The sequence below is a fragment of the Trachinotus anak genome, unplaced genomic scaffold (assembly GCF_046630095.1).
Source record: "Trachinotus anak isolate AG129_WGS33_773 ecotype Australia unplaced genomic scaffold, CSIRO_AGI_Tana_v1 ptg000016l, whole genome shotgun sequence".
NCBI lineage: Eukaryota > Metazoa > Chordata > Actinopteri > Carangiformes > Carangidae > Trachinotus > Trachinotus anak.
In genome coordinates this window covers 25,896,757-25,914,667 of record NW_027273867.1, presented here as the reverse complement: position 1 = coordinate 25,914,667, position 17,911 = coordinate 25,896,757, and the positions used below count along the sequence as shown (strand labels likewise).

Below are 17,911 nucleotides of genomic sequence, written 5' to 3'. Positions count from 1 at the left end.
TGCAAGTCAAACCAGAGAGTTTTTATGACATTTATTTTATTTTGAATTATACAAAAGAGAAACAAAAAAAAACCTAAACTGGAATAGATAAGTTGCATGTGAGCTGTAGTTGTTTGTGATGCAACAGAGAAATGGCGAGGCTTCAATCAGTCGCAACTCGTCTTCACTCAAACCCGCTGCAGAGAAACAGAGAGAAACATCAAGACAAAGTGACAGAAGATTCAAATCTGTGAGATTCAGACTGCAGCATTCCCTTCTTCCACCTGAAGTTGAACATTTATTCAGAAATACTTAAATCATAATTATATTTTTCTCAAGACTGAACCTTTTTCATTACACAATATCGCAACACTACATAACACTTAATAATTAAGTTCTTTTCATTCCATCAATGCTCAGTTACAGCTGTCAAGATGCTTCAAGGTCAAACCCATAGATGACACTTTTTATCAAAGCCATAAGACTTTTACTGCTGGTGAAATGAACCTGAGATTGAAAAAAATATATTGAAAATAAAGGTGCAGAACAATTTTTAATCAACTGCCCTGTTTTGTTTTTTTTTTTGTGAATTCCACGACACCTTTCATCAACAGCTTTGAAGTCAGCAGCTGACTGACAGCAGTGCTCAGTGATTACTGCACCATCAGTTGTCTTTGTCTCTGCTTTACATCAGCAACAGGTGGGAGACAGGGCCCATAGAAAATGACTAAACCGAGTAAACCCTGAGTAAATACACTGGATGAGTTTAAAGTTTTTCTTTTATTAACCAGCTGGTTCTGGGTTTGTGGAACTGGACCCGTGAAGGACTGAGCCACACCCTGAATCTAATGAAGTTTGTTTGTGTCTTATTATTGAGGGCAGCACCGATCCAGAGCCTCCTCCTGTGACCTCTGACCCTACCTGACCATGTGAGCGATGTCCCAGTTGGTTTCAGAAGACAGAGGACCAATAATCTCCACGCCCTCCTCTGTTACTATGGCGATCTCATGCTAAAATAAAAAACATCACATCTTTCATTCAGAGCAAACAAAACATCTGATTCAAACAGATTCAGAAGAACTCTCTGTGCAGGTCTGTGGTGCCAACAGTAACAACATCACTGCTTTTTACTTTTGTTCAGTCTTTGAAAAAAAGGAAACCTTTCTGTTTTATATGTTGAGGGCTGTGTTTTATTACTTGAAGGATTCACAGCTGTGTTTTTGTTTTGTGGTGTGTGTTTGACTGTTTCTGTGAACAGCTACACAGCACACAGTGTCCATTTATTTAACCCATCATTTCAGGTTGTCAGTTGTTGCCTGTCAACCCACAGTGATCATTTTTAAGCTGAACAGCATCACTGGTGAGTGTGGTTAGGGGTGGTCAGAAACCTGCTCTGTTGCACCTGTAAGCACACCCAGTAGTGATGTCACCTGTGGAGTACACCTGCGCATCACTGCAGTCAGGTGAGAGGTTAAAGCAGAGTGTACACTTTAACACCTGGAGGCAAAATGAAACCATGTGTCACGAGCTGGAGACACAAATCAGTCAAATATAAATGATGCAGTAGTTACACAGTGAATGGCTTTAATGACTTCAGAGCAACAGACCTGGGATCAGTTACTGGACAGGAAGTGAACTCACCCTGTTGTAGGAGCGAGCGTCTCTGTAGTAAAGCACTTTGAGGCAGCGCTCCACCAGGTCCCGAGCCTCCTGCTTGGTGATCTCCACCTTGTTCTCCACCACCTCCCTCATCAGAGGCTAAACACACACACAAAACATGTTTCTTTTTAAATCCATTAATCACATAACAGCGTACACTGGACTAAAGCTCACTAATATTTGTGACCAGAGACTGGAACCAGATCAGTTTATCAGGTGGGAAACACTAAGTCTTCTCCTCTGTGTGGTTCACAGAGCAGGAGTTACACAGATTCTCTCTGAGAGATCTGATACAAACGGGTCCTGTGCAGACAGCACCAAGAACGTGGGTCTGGCTTTAGACCAGTAAGAGAAACACAACTCATTACCTGAGCCAGGTATGCTCCAAAGCCAGTGGCCACTGTGGGAGCCTCATAGGCCACACCCAGCTTGTCCACGTAACCAAGGAAACTAGAGAGAGGAAAGATGGCAGACTGGTTAATTAATATGATTTAGATCACAGTTAGAAGCCACAGCAGCAGACTGAAGGAGGCAGTGTGACCTCTAACCTCTCTCCGTTGTAGAAACCTCCGATCACCACTGTGTTCCACAGAGGATTCATCCTGCTGCGACGGTTGTACATCACTCTGGTCAGCCAGGAGTGGACCGCCTTCGGGCTGTAGCTGTGACCGTCACCCAGCAGTTCCTCATCGATCCTGACGTAGACAAAACCAGCACAGGGTTTCACCAGGGGTCACCAAATTCACCTCAACACCACATTAAACAACTGGTCGATTGAGTCTCAGTTACTGAACTAGTCCACGAACTGACTGTCATGGTCAGTCCTGCTCAGCTCCATATAACAACAATTCAGTCAAAGAATTCATCAATTCATGAGACCTGGAGCAATGTATGGTTCATGATCACAAAGTTAGTCTTTTTGTTTCTCTTTCATTCTGCAGGGTTCCTGAGGAAATAATTCAATTGTTAAAGTTTTTGCTAATAGCAACACTTGTCCACTGTGAGTGTTGAGTTTCTGTCTGCTGACATCATAAAGTCAGAGCTAATGCTACTGTCTACAGCAGAATATTGAAGTTAATTCTCTCTAACAGGCATTTTTGACCTGCAGAAACGAACTGTTGAGCCACAGACTGGTTATATTTGTGTCAGTGTCAGAGCAGCAGCTTACACCATCTGTTCGATGACCTGTTTGAGGTACTGGTAGTCGGCGTAGTCTCCTGAAGCTCCCAGGATGGTGCTGTTGTTGACCTGAAACAGAAACAGCTCTTCACCTCTGCTCAGACACATCACCTTCATTCACATCTACAGCTTACGTTTCGTCACAGGACAACAATCACCTTCATAAGGCGGGAGATGTTCCTGAACCGAGCCAGAGAGCCGTACGAACCCAACATGTCCGCCGCGATGATGACCCCTCCAGTGAACTTCACACCGAGCACCGACGTCCCGGTGACCATTGGGTTACTGTGGACAGAGAGGAGGTTCATTTATATTCATTAACAGTCTGTTGCTTCAGTGCTGCTCTGATGATTTAAATCTTCAGAAACAAACATTTGCTCTCACTCTCTGCTCATTTCAGAGAGAAAAGGATGAACCCGCTCATTCTCAAGCTGCAGGCTTCACTAATAACATGTCCCCTGAAGCTGAAAAAGCTAAGCAATAAATATCAGAGGCTGTGTTGCAGAAACTTCCTGTCTAAGGAGAATAAGACAGGATGTTTCCATGGTTGGTATTAAAGAATCAAATGATACATTACTGTATCTTATAAACACCTGCCTAAGTCCTCAAAACCACCTCTGTGGTAGTTACCACTACAGTGGGTGTCTCAAAGACCACATTTTGCCATGATGACACTGACACACAAACATTTTCAGATTTCAGACAAACTGTTATTTGTGCTGTATCATAGTTGAAGCTGCCACAATTAGTTGGCTAATCAATCAAGCTAGTGAAAAATCAAAGGAGAAAATTAATCAGTATCTATTTTAATGAATGAATCAAGTCATTTTCAAGGAAATATACCAAACACCTGATGGTTCCACAGTTATCTAATGTTTGTGAATAAACAGATATAGATATTACTTATCAATATTGAATATACTCATTAGTTTCAGCCCTAATCATAGTGAGTGAGATAAATTAACTTTTAAAAGACTCAGGGAGCCAAAATGAATTTCATAGGTAAAAAATGTATATAACCTGTTCTGCTACTGATATCCAGTCACAGGTCACTGTAAATGTTCAGGCTGTTGTAAAGAGGTGATTCAACTGTAGTTTCTCTGTAGAACTGCAAACTGTGCCAGTCTTTTTAATCTGAGGTGTTTGTGATGTTTAGTGAACCCGGTGGACAGAGGAGCACATATAAAGACCTCTGTGTAAATAATAACTCTGTCACCTGGTGGCTCAAAGCTCGAGCTGAACAATGCACCTTGTTCAGTAAATTATATCTAAAACACATTATTTTGACTTGTAGATGAGTTAGGATTAGTTAGGTTCGAGTTTTCAGGTCTTTAAACTAAAATAAATAAGACGCTAGCTTCAAGAGCTAACAATTAATAAGCAACTCTGAGAAAAACAGAACAAACAGCGGGATTTACAGCTTTAGATTCTCCTCTAACGAGTCCCATCGATGAATTTAATGATTAAATAAGTCATTAAGTGTCTGCGCTGAGCGGCAAAACGTTAAAACTGGTGTTAGCCGAGAGTTAGCATCAGTTAGCTGCCTCCATGATGATACAGCACTCAGACGCAGCGCAAACCGAAACCGACAGCGGAGCTCCGGCTCCAATTTACGGGAAACAGCTCCGGTTGTGTCGGAGCGGACCACTCACAGTGTGTGTCTGACCGGTCCGCATGCTGTGCCCGATCCGCTGCTGCTGCCGCCGGAGAGACAGTAAAACTGCCCGGGCTTCGGTCCGTCTTCCCAAAAACTCAGCTTCAGACCGCACTCCATGTTGAATACCTGGAGGAAGTGACGACACAGCGTCTTGTCGCTGGGCCGGGTAGACGTCACGGGGTGGGGCTTCACCGCCACCTGCTGTTGGGAGCATGGCTGTGTCATCAGCACATGGATGTATTAAAAGACTTATAATACATCCATGTATCAGCCCTGCAGCAGCTGTTTCCAGCGGCCACTCGTGGTTTTACAGTGAAAATCTCCTGCGGCCCAAAAAGCGTTTTCCCACAGAGCGCAGCAGTAAAAGAGAGGCCTGTAGAACTGTGAACGGGACCCCTCCAGCTGTGCACACGGCCAAACATCAGTCTTTCTATTCTGCATTTTTAAGCCATGGGGTTTTAATCTGTGTAAAAGTTTTTCAAAGCTCAGAAAAAGCCCCACAAAATGTATTTTTTCTGAATGACGTCACCGCTGTGCACATGCACTCTGTGCGCGGTCGTGTTGTGTGTCGGGCACGAGGATGCTTGCTGGGTTTCATCTAAAGTAAAACTGAATAAATGACTCAAAGGTGAGTCCTCTTTGTCATATGTCAAGGTATTTTGATTTTGTGGTTTTGTGTTATTGGTCGCCCTTTAGCGCTTGTTCTTGAACTTAATTTTTTTCCGATATATTATCTCTGTAATGACTGAATTGACTGACGCTGAGCGTTATTTTTCTATTTTAATCTTAAGCAGAGTGTGATAGTTTCTATGATGTGTATGTGCCAGTAATGCCTAATCTTTTGACTGTTAACAGTAGTTCGCCAAACCTGTCATCTGTTCACAACAACTGTATTAATTTATTATATGGCTTAAACGGTCTCATTGAGGCACAATGATAGAGCATCAGAAAAACGGTTTATTCTGTTCACATCAGCACTACCAGGACACAGTCGCTAACTCAAGGCTATTATTTTCAACTGATCAACATTAATTAATAATAACAATTATAGGCCTGTCTTAGTTAAAAGCCCACTCACCACGTCAAGGTGCAGGCCGCGAGTGGGAACACAAGACCAGACAAGGACAAGACAAACACTGACGAGACCACAAAAAACAAGCGATTTAAGAATGAAGACACTGAAACCTAGATGTAATTATACTTTATTGTTCTATCTAAAAACAACAACTTGAAATCTGATTAGATCAACTAGCCTATATATCAAAAAACAGCTTTTTTTGGTCTGCCTGAACTATTGACAGTTTTCTTTTTATATATATATATACTTAGAATAAGAAATCACATTTTACATTACATTTTATTACAAAAACTCGCAATGAACTGTAACAACATGCAAAACAACAAAGTTTTTTTGGCCTGCATTAACAGCAGATTTTTAAATATAATTTTTTTTTTTTTTTTTTAAAAGCAAAAATTTACTTACCGGGCTTTAAAATCAACATATTAACTGAACTGTACATCCATGTTAAACTATGTGTGTGTGTGCCTGTGCCTGTGTCACCCTGTGGCAGAGGTCATGGAAAATTTATAAAATAACAGCATTGCCTATGTTCAGGTAGTAACTTGTGCTCCGTAGTGCAAGCTACAAGTTTTACCATGAACACTGCATTTTTGTTATTTCATAGAGATTGAAGCTGAGTCACATACAATAGCTGCTAATAGGTAAAGTAGGCTAATAGGTACATTTTAGAATGGAGCCAGTAATGGGATGTTGAGGTTGTTTTACACCACTGAAAGCCAAAGAAACAAAACACACTAACACTAAGACAAATAAATACATATATACATATACACACACAATGTAATTTATATATATTTACATATATACAGATATACACACACAAATAAATACACACACATATATACATATATACTCACACAAATAAATGCACATACACATATATATATATATATACACACACACACACACACACACACATATACATATACAGACCCATAGACAGAGCAGTCCTAATTTATGTACACTACTGATGGTGAAAATGGACCAGTTTTGTATATTTATGTCTAACAAAATCTTTTTTTAACTTTTCAGTCTCTCGTTTTGCCAAATGGTGCATTCTAATGGTGCAATAAATGGAGGATGCCATTTTCACCAAGTAGTGTACATGGTTGTCTTCAACAGTGGTTTCAAACATGTGGTTGTGCAGCCCTGGGAACAGAGTTTTGTCAGCGCTGTAGCTTAGCACTTCATTGGTAACAGCTGATGCTAAGCCATGTCCCTGGGGAAGCTTTCCTGAGGTTGTTCTCAAAATCCTTTGAAAACAACGTTCTGACTCTGTACACACGGCAATAATTCCTGCCGATGGCTTCTGCAGACCTCCTCGATTCTTCAAGAGAAGGAAGGGATGGATGGTAGAATCAGTGGTTAGTGCATCAGTGCAAGGGATACAGTTATGTTTCTCCTTGATCTTTTTCACCACAAAGCCAGCAATGTAACTGATAGCAGCCTCTTTATATTCAGAGACTGTCTCAACATTTGGGCAGAGTGGGTAATCATGTTCAGACTGGGGTTGTTCAACAGGTTTTAGGTCAAACCAACGTGTGGTGTTTACTGACGCAGGTGTTGCCCCCAAGATGTTGGGCCATATGAATAAATATTTTTGCCCGATTATGATTTATTGTGTTGAATCCAGTGCGATTTCAGGCTCTAAACCTTTGTACTGAATGACATGTTTTCCTTTTAACATCACAAATAAATTAACGTTCAACACATTAACCACGATATCAGCGATTGTAGGGTTAAATACCATCTTACTTTTCAAAACATTATCATCATTGGTTGCTGTGCCGTTTGTGTAAATCGATGGTTTCAAGCCTCGAGCAAGTCCCGCATAAGTCTTATTATACATCCAAGAAGTCCGCTTTCATAGCATTTGTGAACGCGCATCGCCAGATCCAGAACGCGGTTCGCTCGTTCTCATAGCTCAGATGCATGATGGGAGAGACACTACTGCGCAGTCTCTATGGGCCACATAACGCGGAAGTAAACCCGGAAGCCAGAAACTTTTTCGGCGTATGCGCCAGGCGAGCAGCTTGTATTGAACTGAATGGGCGCCATTTTTAGATCCGTCATCCAGGTCTTATAATACATCCATGGTTGGGAGGCGTGTTTTCATGACTGTCCATGGACATACAAGGATAAAGCCCTAGAAAGGTACACAGCATAAATACACATGGAAAAAATAAAGATAAATAAAGATAAAGACTTATAAACTTATATAAGGTTAAATAAGGTTATTGAAAGATAAAGATATATGTATATAAAACACCATATATTTCAGATTCAGAAACATTTAAAAACAAGGAAAAGAAATAATTCAGATTCTACATTATTTCCAGATCTGAAATCAAATTTAAGCAAACTTCGGGCATTGAACTTACCTCTTAGCATAAAAGCTCAGATTTCCTTGAGTTGTGTCCCTTCAGTGAAGCAGGTACAGGTGAGACTCAGGTGGATCTGATCTACTCAAACTTTGTCAAGTGAGTGCACACAAGAGGAAGGAAGAGCAGATGGCAGGGCCTTCTGGGGTGAGATCTACCACATAATATAATGTTAAGTGATTCATAAGGTATTCCGGCTTTCTGCGTGGTTCACGTTTTATTTTCATACATATATTTCTATTTAAGCCATTTATTCACTCCATTGGTTGAAAAATAGGAGAAATCCGAAAGATCATTAAAAAACGTGATTCTCAGAGTTTCTACTTGAGAATATTTCATTTCCCAGTTCACAGCCACATTTTTTTGATATGGACCTATGTGTCTGGAATGAAGTAAAGTTTTCTTGATATTTTTACAATCTCATCTATACGCTGGTGTATCCTCTTCTATTACTGATTCTGTACTTCACACAGTCATAATAATTCAACGAATTATTTTATTCATCCTCATACTGGAAAAAAATCAAGTGTCAACCCTCTGTGACTTTACCCACTGGTTTGTGAGCTGCCATTTGGAAGCCTCCAGTTTGTAATCTGTCCGTCGCCATCTTGGTTTTTTGAAACCAGAAGAAACCATATTTGGAGGAGAAGGTGGAGCTGAGGAGTGAGGGGTGGAGCTGACCTGCTCTGTCCTCTATCCTGTCAATCACACAGTAGCCCCGCCCTAATCCATCCCCTGCTTTATGGTCTATTTTCCTGTAAATGGAGCATAATTTAAAAAATAATCATGTTGTGTTGAAGAAGAGTTGAAACTAGAGACTGAGACATAAACTCATCAGGAAAACGTTTCCTGAGGTGATAAATCAGAGAGAAGTGGAGACATTTTCACACAGACTTCAGTACAATCAGACTCTGTTTACAGCCAGTGGAGTCGCCCCCTGATGGTCAGTGGAGAGATGGAGGTTTAAGGCTCTTCAGCACTGGCCTCACTGTTCAGACCCAGAGTCTACGTCCAGGTTTATAGACAGTCTGGGAAAAAAATGCTTTATCAAAGACATGATGAAATGTCCTGTTGTAACATGATGTTTACTAAAACAGAGAATACATGACCACAAAACTCCATAGGGAGAAATGATAGAGATGATTTTAAAATGTGAAATCTGATCATTCAGGTTCCAGGGCAGTGGGAAGGGGACCCCACCTGAGACAGGTGGGAACATGAATGAAGTTTATTGGATATTCAGTTTGTGAACATTATCCCCTAAAGGACTGAATGAGGAGATCCACGTCACGCTCTGAGAAGTGTGTATGTGTGTGTGTGTGTGTGTGTTCACAGATCACACACTGAGAGGACTGGAGGAGCTTCTGAAACTCCATTATTTCAACATATAAACTTAAAATGTACTTAAATGTCATGACAACAGTGGTGGTGACATCATGTTGTTTTCACACAGGAGCTGTGCTGCTTCATTCACATTATTACTCCAGTGAAACTTGGACTCAGCTGTTTGATGAAACCTGATGTTGTACTGGTTGGTCGACTTGTTAATGCAGATGCTCACTAATTAACACTAATTAAACATTTAATCCCAGAAGTGGAACCTGCTTTGGCTCATCTGTCGACACATAATCTGACACAACACTGGAGTTTCTGATGCAGATGTTTATTTATGCTGCAAACATCTGGATGCTCCTACATACAGAAGAAAGAAAGAAAACACGCTCAGGCTTCAGTGGGTGTGCTTTCATTTTAATTGTGAATGACTTTTCTCCCACACACAGACACTTCCTGTTTCACCACCTGGATGGTCTTCACTCAGGACACTTCCTGTTTCACCTCTGGAGTAGATTTCTTATGACAAAAATCTGTGAGCAGAGGAAGCCACTTCAGTTTGTTTCAGTAGTTGATGCTGAACAGGTGATATTTTCTCTCCACCCGACCACACCTGGATACTGAGGTTTCACAGAAACATATGAGAGAGTGGGAGAAGTCACTGACCTGCGGTGCCATCATAGCTGAACGGTTTGTCGTGAGGGAAGCCCAGACACTCGGCCTGTTTCCTGTGGTCACTGTGGGCGGCTTTCAACTGCTCCACATCTGAGTGAAGCCCCTCCCTCCCTGATAACACACAGAACACACAGCGCTGAGATCACACACACACACACACACTCACACACTCACACACTGCAGCCAGACTTCATCTGACTTTAACTTATCTGATAATCACTGTCAGGAAACACTGTGGAAATGTTCAACTATTCCTTTAAGGAAACAAGTGTGCGCACACACGCATGTATGTGTGTATGTATGTGTGTATGTGTGTATGTGTGTGTGTGTGTGTCTGTTGTGTATTTACTGTAGCTCAGCAGGTATCGTCCATGGATGTTTTTGTAGATGGCTGTCAGACAGTCAGAGCAGCTCTGATACACGTCCACTACACCAGACTCGTTGTGTGGCTGAACAACTCCGTCCATCTCCATCGCTAACACACACACACACACACACACACACACACACACAGAGGCAGAGCTGTCAGCATCAGCAGTAACACACTGATGAGAATCAATAACAGGAGACGCTGCAGGATGAGAATCACCATGACAACTATGATACAAATGCACTGTCATTATTTATACTACTACAACAACTACATATACTATTACTACTACTACTACTACTAATACCACTATAAGTACATGTGCTACTACTGCCACTGAAGCTGCTAACACTTCCTCTACTGCTAAGCTACACTTACACTGTACAGTACACTGGTTATATGAATACACTATATTATAGTATTCTGTACTTCACTCATACTGTGCTCTACTGTGTACTTATACTCCCACATACTTAATTGATACAGTATACTATACTTAATATACACTTAATTTTATACGATATTTTCATTATACTGCAGTAAACTCACACTGAACCACACTTTACCTTAACTACTATGTTACTGACACAATATACTTCATTTATACTTAATATTGTACATATTCTGTACTTGCTTCCTATGTTTGACTATAAAATACTACAGTACACTGCGTGTGTGTGTCTGCTGATGCGACTCACTGATGGCGGTGGTGTGCAGTGGGTGGTGCTCGGTGTCAGAGGGGTCAGAGGGCATCGTCAAGTTGATGAAAAAGGTGCAACACGACTTACCACTGGAAACAACACAAACAGTCAGACAACAACAACAACATAACATAGAGACACAACAGACGACCTTCCCTGCCACGGGGGAGTGGGTGGGGGTGGGGAGGGGTGGGGGTGGGGGTGGGGGTGGGGGGGTGGGGGGGCGGTCACTCACCTGTACACGTTCCTCTCTGTGAACGTGATGGTTTTGTTGTCGGGGAGAAGCCGGAGCTCAACATGGGAGCTGGAAACATTTGGCAACAGGTCCCAGCCCTGCTGATGGTCTGAGACGGACCAGACCAGAACCCAGTCCCCGAAAATCTGCAGGAGGAGGGAGACAGCTGAGAGACAGACAGGCAGCTGACAGACAGACAGACAGGCAGCTGAGAGACAGACAGACAGCTGACAGACAGACAGACAGACAGCTGAGAGACAGACAGGCAGCTGACAGACAGACAGACAGCTGAGAGTCAGACAGCTGACAGACAGACAACTGACAGACAGACAGCTGAGAGTCGGACAGCTGACAGACAGACAGACAGCTGAGAGACAGACAGCTGAGAGACAGACAGACAGCTGACAGACAGCTGAGAGTCAGACAGACACCTGAGAGACAGACAGCTGACAGACAGACAGCTGAGAATCAGACAGCTGACAGACAGACAGACAGCTGAGAGACAGACAGCTGAGAGTCAGACAGCTGACAGACAGACAGCTGACAGACAGACAGACAGCTGAGAGACAGACAGCTGAGAGTCAGACAGCTGACAGACAGACAGCTGACAGACAGCTGAGAGACAGACAGCTGAGAGTCAGACAGCTGACAGACAGACAGCTGACAGACAGACAGACAGCTGAGAGACAGACAGCTGACAGACAGACAGCTGAGAATCAGACAGCTGACAGACAGACAGACAGCTGAGAGACAGACAGCTGAGAGTCAGACAGCTGACAGACAGACAGACAGCTGAGAGACAGACAGCTGAGAGTCAGACAGCTGACAGACAGACAGCTGACAGACAGACAGACAGCTGAGAGACAGACAGCTGAGAGACAGACAGAATCAGGAGCCTTAGTGTAGAACTGGTCCAGGCTGTGTGAAGAGTCCAGCACAGACCAGAGCAGACCTGGAGCAGATCTACCGAGGCCCCTTCCAGGACAGTGAAAGGTAAGGAGACTTGTTGATGCGGTGTGTGACCTGGTCTGAGGCTCACACACACTCACCGTGTGCAGGTCCTTGGCCGGCAGTTTTTTATTCAGACCCTCACACTCGTCTGCGACCGGCGCTGCGTTGGAGCCAATCGCTGCCACCAGCAGCAGCAGCACCGCCTGCTTCGCAACACAACACATCTTGCTCTGAGACAAAAAATTAAACGCACCCTGCTCTGCGCTCTGTCTGACAGTGGAGTCAGAGGAGGGACGCTGGTCAGGTTATAAGCCCCCTGTGCCCCCACAGGCTCCAGGTCAGTACAAAGTGTGTGAGTGTGGCCACGGTGTTATTGACCCTGGTTCCACCCTCACACTGACTGACTGTTACATCACTGATGAATTAAATGTTTCTCCAGTGAGAGAGTAAACCCAGACTGAGGGGATATTTACTGAGCTCCTCTCATGCACTGTCAGGGCTTTTCATTCTTGAGGACCTATTGAAGGCCGATTGGCTGTGCCGAAATGCCTCGACAATGACTCTACAGAATTTAAAAGCAGCCCTTCTTACCCATTGACATGCACAAAATCTGCACGACCAGAACACACAGCAGCATTCCTTCAGAGATACACTATATTGCCAAAAGTATTTGCTCACCTGCTTTGACTCGCATATGAACTTAAGTGACATCCCATTCTTAATCCATAGGGTTTAATATGACGTCGGTCCACCCTTTGCAGCTATAACAGCTTCAACTCTTCTGGGAAGGCTGTCCACAAGGTTCAGGAGTGTGTTTATGGGGATTTGTGACCACTCTTCCAGAAGCGCATTTGTGAGGTCACACACTGATATTGGACGAGAAGGCCTGGCTCTCAGTCTCCGCTCTAATTCATCCCAAAGGTGTTCTGTCAGGTTGAGGTCAGGACTCTGTGCAGGCCAGTCAAGTTCATTCACACCGAACTCTCTCATCCATGTCTTTATGGGCCTCGCTTTGTGCACTGGTGCACAGTCATGTTGGAAGAGGAAGGGGCCATCTCCAAACTGTTCCCACAAAATTGGGAGCATGGAATTGTCCAAAATCTCTTGGTTTGCTGAAGCATTCAGAGTTCCTTTCACTGGAAGTAAGGGGCCAAGCCCAGCTCCTGAAAAGCAACCCCACACCATAATCCCCCTCCACCAAACGTTACACTTGGCACAATGCAAGACAAGTACCGTTCTCCTGGGACCGCCAAACCCAGACTCATCCATCACATTGCCAGATGGAGAAGCACGATTCGTCACTCCAGAGAACACGTCTCCACTGCTCTAGAGTCCAGTGGCGGCGTGCTTTACACCACTCCACTGCGCTTTGCATTGCACTTGGTGATGTATGGCTTGGATGCAGCTGCTCAGCCATGGAAACCCATTCCATGAAGCTCTCTACGCACTGTTCTTGAGCTAATCTGAAGGCCACATGAAGTTTGGAGGTCTGTAGTGATTGACTCTGCAGAAAGTTGGCGACCTCTGCGCACTATGCGCCTCAGCATCCACTGACCCCGCTCCATCAGTTTACGTGGCCTACCGCTTCGTGGCTGAGTTGCTGTCATTCCCAATCGCTTCCACTTTGCTATAATACCACTGACAGTTGACTGTGGAATATTTAGGAGCGAGGAAATTTCACGACTGGACTTGTTGCACAGGTGACATCCTATCACAGTACCACGCTGGAATTCACTGAGCTCCTGAGAGCGACCCATTCTTTCACAAATGTTTGTAGAAACAGTCTGCATGCCTAGGTGCTTGATTTTATACACCTGTGGCCATGGAGGTTTCCTCAGTTTTGTTAGCTGCATTGTTACAGTCTTTCTCACTGTTACTCAATGAGTTGATCTTTGGAGATAAAGTTCAGGAAACAAAATGTTGGGCACGTTACGTTGGAGGGAACCCAAGCATGAAGTCACCAGAAAAATGTCATCACGTTACCACAGTGTTGATTTCATATCTTATCAATCAATCCAGAAGCTGTGAGTTGTGGTGCCAATAACACTGTGTCACCAGAACCCACTCGAATTATGTTTGCAATTGAATTTTTATCCCACAACAATACATTTAATACTTCATTAAATGTATTGTTGTGGGATGGTAAATCATGCTGGACAGGAGCTGCCACAAAGGTAAAGGCTACAGACAGCTCTGCTAAGCTAACTTCATAATGCTTCATTAACTTGACCTTGTGATTACAAGATACAGAGGTCATCCCTTTCTTTTTCTTTGCCGTGCACTTCTGCAAAATCATGGTCAAATGTGAATTTGAAAAAATGTGAATCTGGAAGATTTCCATGAAAGCTGCTGGGTCTGTGTTCAGGAACAAGGACACAGGGTTAAAATCCTGAAGGACAAATGTACCAACATCTGCCCACACAGACCCATAGACTTTGACATGTTCTCCTGATAAACTTACTAACGAAGGCTTTTCAGCACAGAGCTTGGAATCAAGGTTCAAGAGAAGTTCTTTATTGTTACTGATGAATAATAAAGTTTAAAATAGTTCATGTTAACAATTTTTGTCAGTTCTATTATTATTCTTTTGTTTACGTTTATCTGGACTGGAAAACACAAAAACCAGTTCTACTAGTTACTGTGTATCAACCTGCCCCTTACTCTGAGTTCTTATCTGAGTTCTCAGACTTTTTATCTGAGTCATGCTTTTAACTCAGTACGAGACTCACTGGCTTTTCTCAGCATGTTAATGAACCCACTCATTCTTTTAACCACTCTGATTTATGGCATTGAAATTGAATACTGAACAGTATTTTTACAAAACCCTCTTTTATCTGACCATTTTCTGTTAACATTTGAGTTTTCAGTCATGAATGACGCAGCATTTGGGAAAGACAGACACCTTTAGCCCACTGCCATGTATCAATGCAGTAGGGAACAGCCCTGCTCTCAACTTCACATCCACACAGGTTGATGATCTTGTTGACAGTACTGTAGCCTCACTGCGTGCAACTCTAGATACTGTAGCCCCTCTGAGGAAGAAGGTAATGAGTCAGAGAAGGCTAGCTCCATGGTACAAGTCAGAAACACGAGCTTTAAAGCAAAGTTCAAGGAAGCTAGAAAGAAGGTGGCGTTCTACTAACCTGGAAGAATCTCTAAAGGCTTGGAAAGACAGCCTATTGGCATATAAAAAAAGTCTCCGTAAAGCCAGAACATCCTATTATTCATCATTGATAGAAGAAAACAAGAACAATCCCAGGTTTCTGTTCAGCACTGTAGCCAGGCTGACAGACAGCCACAGCTCTGTTGACCCATCTATACCTTTAGCCCTCAGTTGTAATGACTTTATGAGCTTCTTTACAAATAAAATTGTCTCCGTTAGAGAAAAAATTCACCATCTCCTCCCCACAGCTGGCTCAGATGTACTGTCCAGGTCAGCAGCCTCTGAGTCCACTGTAACTGGCTTATATTTTGACTGTTTCTCTCCTGTACATCTCTCTGAGCTCGCTTCAACAGTTTCGTCATCTAAACCATCGACTTGTCTTCTAGACCCCGTTCCAACAAGGCTGTTCAAAGAAGTTTTTCCTTTAATCGACACCTCTATATCAAGTCTGATTAACTTATCTTTATCAACTGGTTACGTACCGCAGGCTTTTAAAGTTGCAGTAATTAAACCTCTACTTAAAAAGCCTACTCTTGATCCAGATGTTTTAGCCAATTATAGACCTATATCCAACCTCCCCTTTATTTCCAAAATCCTTGAGAAGGTCGTTGCAAACCAGTTATGTGATTATTTGCACAGAAATGGTTTGTTTGAAGATTTTCAGTCAGGTTTTAGAGTCCATCACAGCACAGAAACAGCTCTGGTTAAGGTTACCAATGATCTCCTCATAGCCTCAGACGATGGACTTGTCTCTATACTTGTCCTACTAGATCTTAGTGCTGCATTTGACACCATCGATCATAAGATTTTATTACAGAGACTAGAACATATGGTCGGCATCAAAGGAACCACACTAAGCTGGTTTAAGACATATCTGTCAGATAGACTCCAGTTTGTTCATGTTAATAATGACTCCTCTATCATCACAAAAGTTAGTCATGGAGTTCCACAAGGTTCTGTGCTACTTCACATATAAAACAAGTCTCTAGGACAGCCTTCTTCCACCTGCACAATATTGCAAAAATCAGACCCATTCTGTATCTAAAGGATGCTGAAAAGCTAGTTCATGCATTTGTTACCTCAAGACTGGACTACTGTAACTCTTTATTGTCAGGATGTCCCAAAAATGCAGTAAAAAGCCTCCAATTGATCCAAAATGCTGCAGCACGAGTACTGACAGGAACTAGGAAACGAGATCACATCTCTCCTGTGTTAGCTTCTCTGCATTGGCTCCCTGTAAAATCCAGGATAGAATTTAAAATCCTCCTCCTCACCTACAAAAGCATTAATGGTCAGGCACCATCGTACCTTGGAGAGCTTATAGTTCCCTATTTTCCCAATAGGACACTTTGCTCTCTAAATGCAGGTCTACTTGTGGTTCCCAGAGTTTGTAAGAGAAGAATGGGGGCAGAGCCTTCAGCTATCAGGCTCCTCTCCTGTGGAACCAGCTCCCAGTGTGGGTTCAGGAGGCAGACCCCCTCTCTACCTTTAAGATCAGGCTTAAAACTGTCCTGTTTAGTAAAGCTTATAGTTAGGGCTGGCTCGGGTATGTCCTGACCCATCCCTTAGTTATGCTGCTATAGCGCTAGACTGCTGGGGGATTCCCATGATGCACTGGGCTCTCTCTCTCTCCCTCTCTCTGTCCTCATTCTGCAGGTCTCTCTGCCTCTGGAGCAGCAGGATCCAGATCCACCACTACTCATCTTTACTATTAACCACTGTTATCTGTCATTATTATTGATAACACCATTACCTACACAGCTGTTCCTGGTCTCTCTCTCTCTCTTTTCTCCTCTCTCCTCCCCCCACCCCCCTTTCTCCTCTTAAACCTACCCCCTGTTTTTAACAAAGTGAGGTCTCAGCCTGACCCTGTGAAGAGCCTTGAGATAATGTTTATCATGATTTGATGCTATACAAATAAAATTGAATTGAATTGAATTGAATTGGGGAATAATTTCGCTCTAAGCTTTGGAAATACAGTTCACTGGTGGACAATAACAACCAGTCCTCCAACCTGAACAAGCATACAGGTCATTAGTTCCAACCCTCCTATACAAACATAGACGTGTCTTCTGAAATATTGCCCCCACATGCAGGGTAGGTGTGCTGAACCATTGTCACCATGGTTACATTAATAAACATGCAGCTAAGTTTATGGGATGGTCATGGTCTGGTTGGGCTAAGGCACAAAAGCTACTTCATTTAGGAAAAGATTGTTGGGTTAAAATAAATACCTCCTTAAGACTGGACAGCCTATGCTGTCATGGTTACAATAACAACAATATCGTTGTTGAACGGTCATGGATAAAAGAAACAACATAAACTACTGGTTACACACAGGAATCGAACACCACCCACTTGTGTCATATTCCTGTGTTTTGTTGACCCATCCACCCCAACCTCCTCCTCCTTCTTGACTTTGTCACTCTATAAGCTACGTCACAGCATTTTGCTGCTGTCATAATTAGTGTAGCCACTAGAGGTTTCCCAACAATAAAACGCAACTGCGGCTCATAATAAGCAGCTGCACAGACAAACTATGATCTAA

At 43.0% G+C, this 17,911-nt stretch overlaps 2 protein-coding genes across 2 annotated transcripts; both read right to left on the bottom strand.

Moving 5' to 3' along the window:
• Nucleotides 1–16: 16 nt before the first annotated feature.
• psmb4 (proteasome 20S subunit beta 4) lies at nucleotides 17–4,714 on the bottom strand. The gene is made up of 8 exons (XM_071500999.1): nucleotides 4,470–4,714; nucleotides 2,976–3,102; nucleotides 2,807–2,886; nucleotides 2,187–2,333; nucleotides 2,007–2,088; nucleotides 1,621–1,737; nucleotides 901–989; nucleotides 17–176 (listed from the first exon to the last, which is right to left on the bottom strand). Exons 1-8 carry the CDS (start codon nucleotides 4,697–4,699, stop codon nucleotides 164–166), a joined length of 885 nt encoding a protein of 294 aa, XP_071357100.1. The 5' UTR covers nucleotides 4,700–4,714; the 3' UTR covers nucleotides 17–163.
• Nucleotides 4,715–9,664: 4,950 nt separating this feature from the next.
• On the bottom strand, nucleotides 9,665–12,495 carry LOC139634528 (saxitoxin and tetrodotoxin-binding protein 1-like). Its single transcript, XM_071501009.1, has 6 exons — nucleotides 12,299–12,495; nucleotides 11,250–11,395; nucleotides 11,012–11,103; nucleotides 10,293–10,418; nucleotides 9,935–10,054; nucleotides 9,665–9,801 (listed from the first exon to the last, which is right to left on the bottom strand). The coding sequence occupies exons 1-6, from the start codon at nucleotides 12,422–12,424 to the stop codon at nucleotides 9,752–9,754; spliced, it is 660 nt and encodes a 219-aa protein (XP_071357110.1). The 5' UTR covers nucleotides 12,425–12,495; the 3' UTR covers nucleotides 9,665–9,751.
• Between the last annotated feature and the right edge of the window lie 5,416 nt (nucleotides 12,496–17,911).

Bases quoted from the DNA above. Each gene is read 5' to 3' on its own strand.
- LOC139634528 (XM_071501009.1), bottom strand. From the start codon at position 12,424: ATGTGTTGTGTTGCGAAGCAGGCGGTGCTGCTGCTGCTGGTGGCAGCG. The intron at 11,104-11,249 runs GTGAGTGACCGC...TGTTGTTTCCAG, and splicing joins ACAGAGAGGAACGTGTACAG to TGGTAAGTCGTGTTGCACCT. The intron at 9,802-9,934 runs GTCAGTGACTTC...CTCTGCTCACAG, and splicing joins CAGCTATGATGGCACCGCAG to ATTTTTGTCATAAGAAATCT.
- psmb4 (XM_071500999.1), bottom strand. From the start codon at position 4,699: ATGACACAGCCATGCTCCCAACAGCAGGTGGCGGTGAAGCCCCACCCC. The intron at 2,887-2,975 runs GTGATTGTTGTC...TTTCTGTTTCAG, and splicing joins ACATCTCCCGCCTTATGAAG to GTCAACAACAGCACCATCCT. The intron at 2,334-2,806 runs GTAAGCTGCTGC...TGTCTACGTCAG, and splicing joins CAGGTCATCGAACAGATGGT to GATCGATGAGGAACTGCTGG.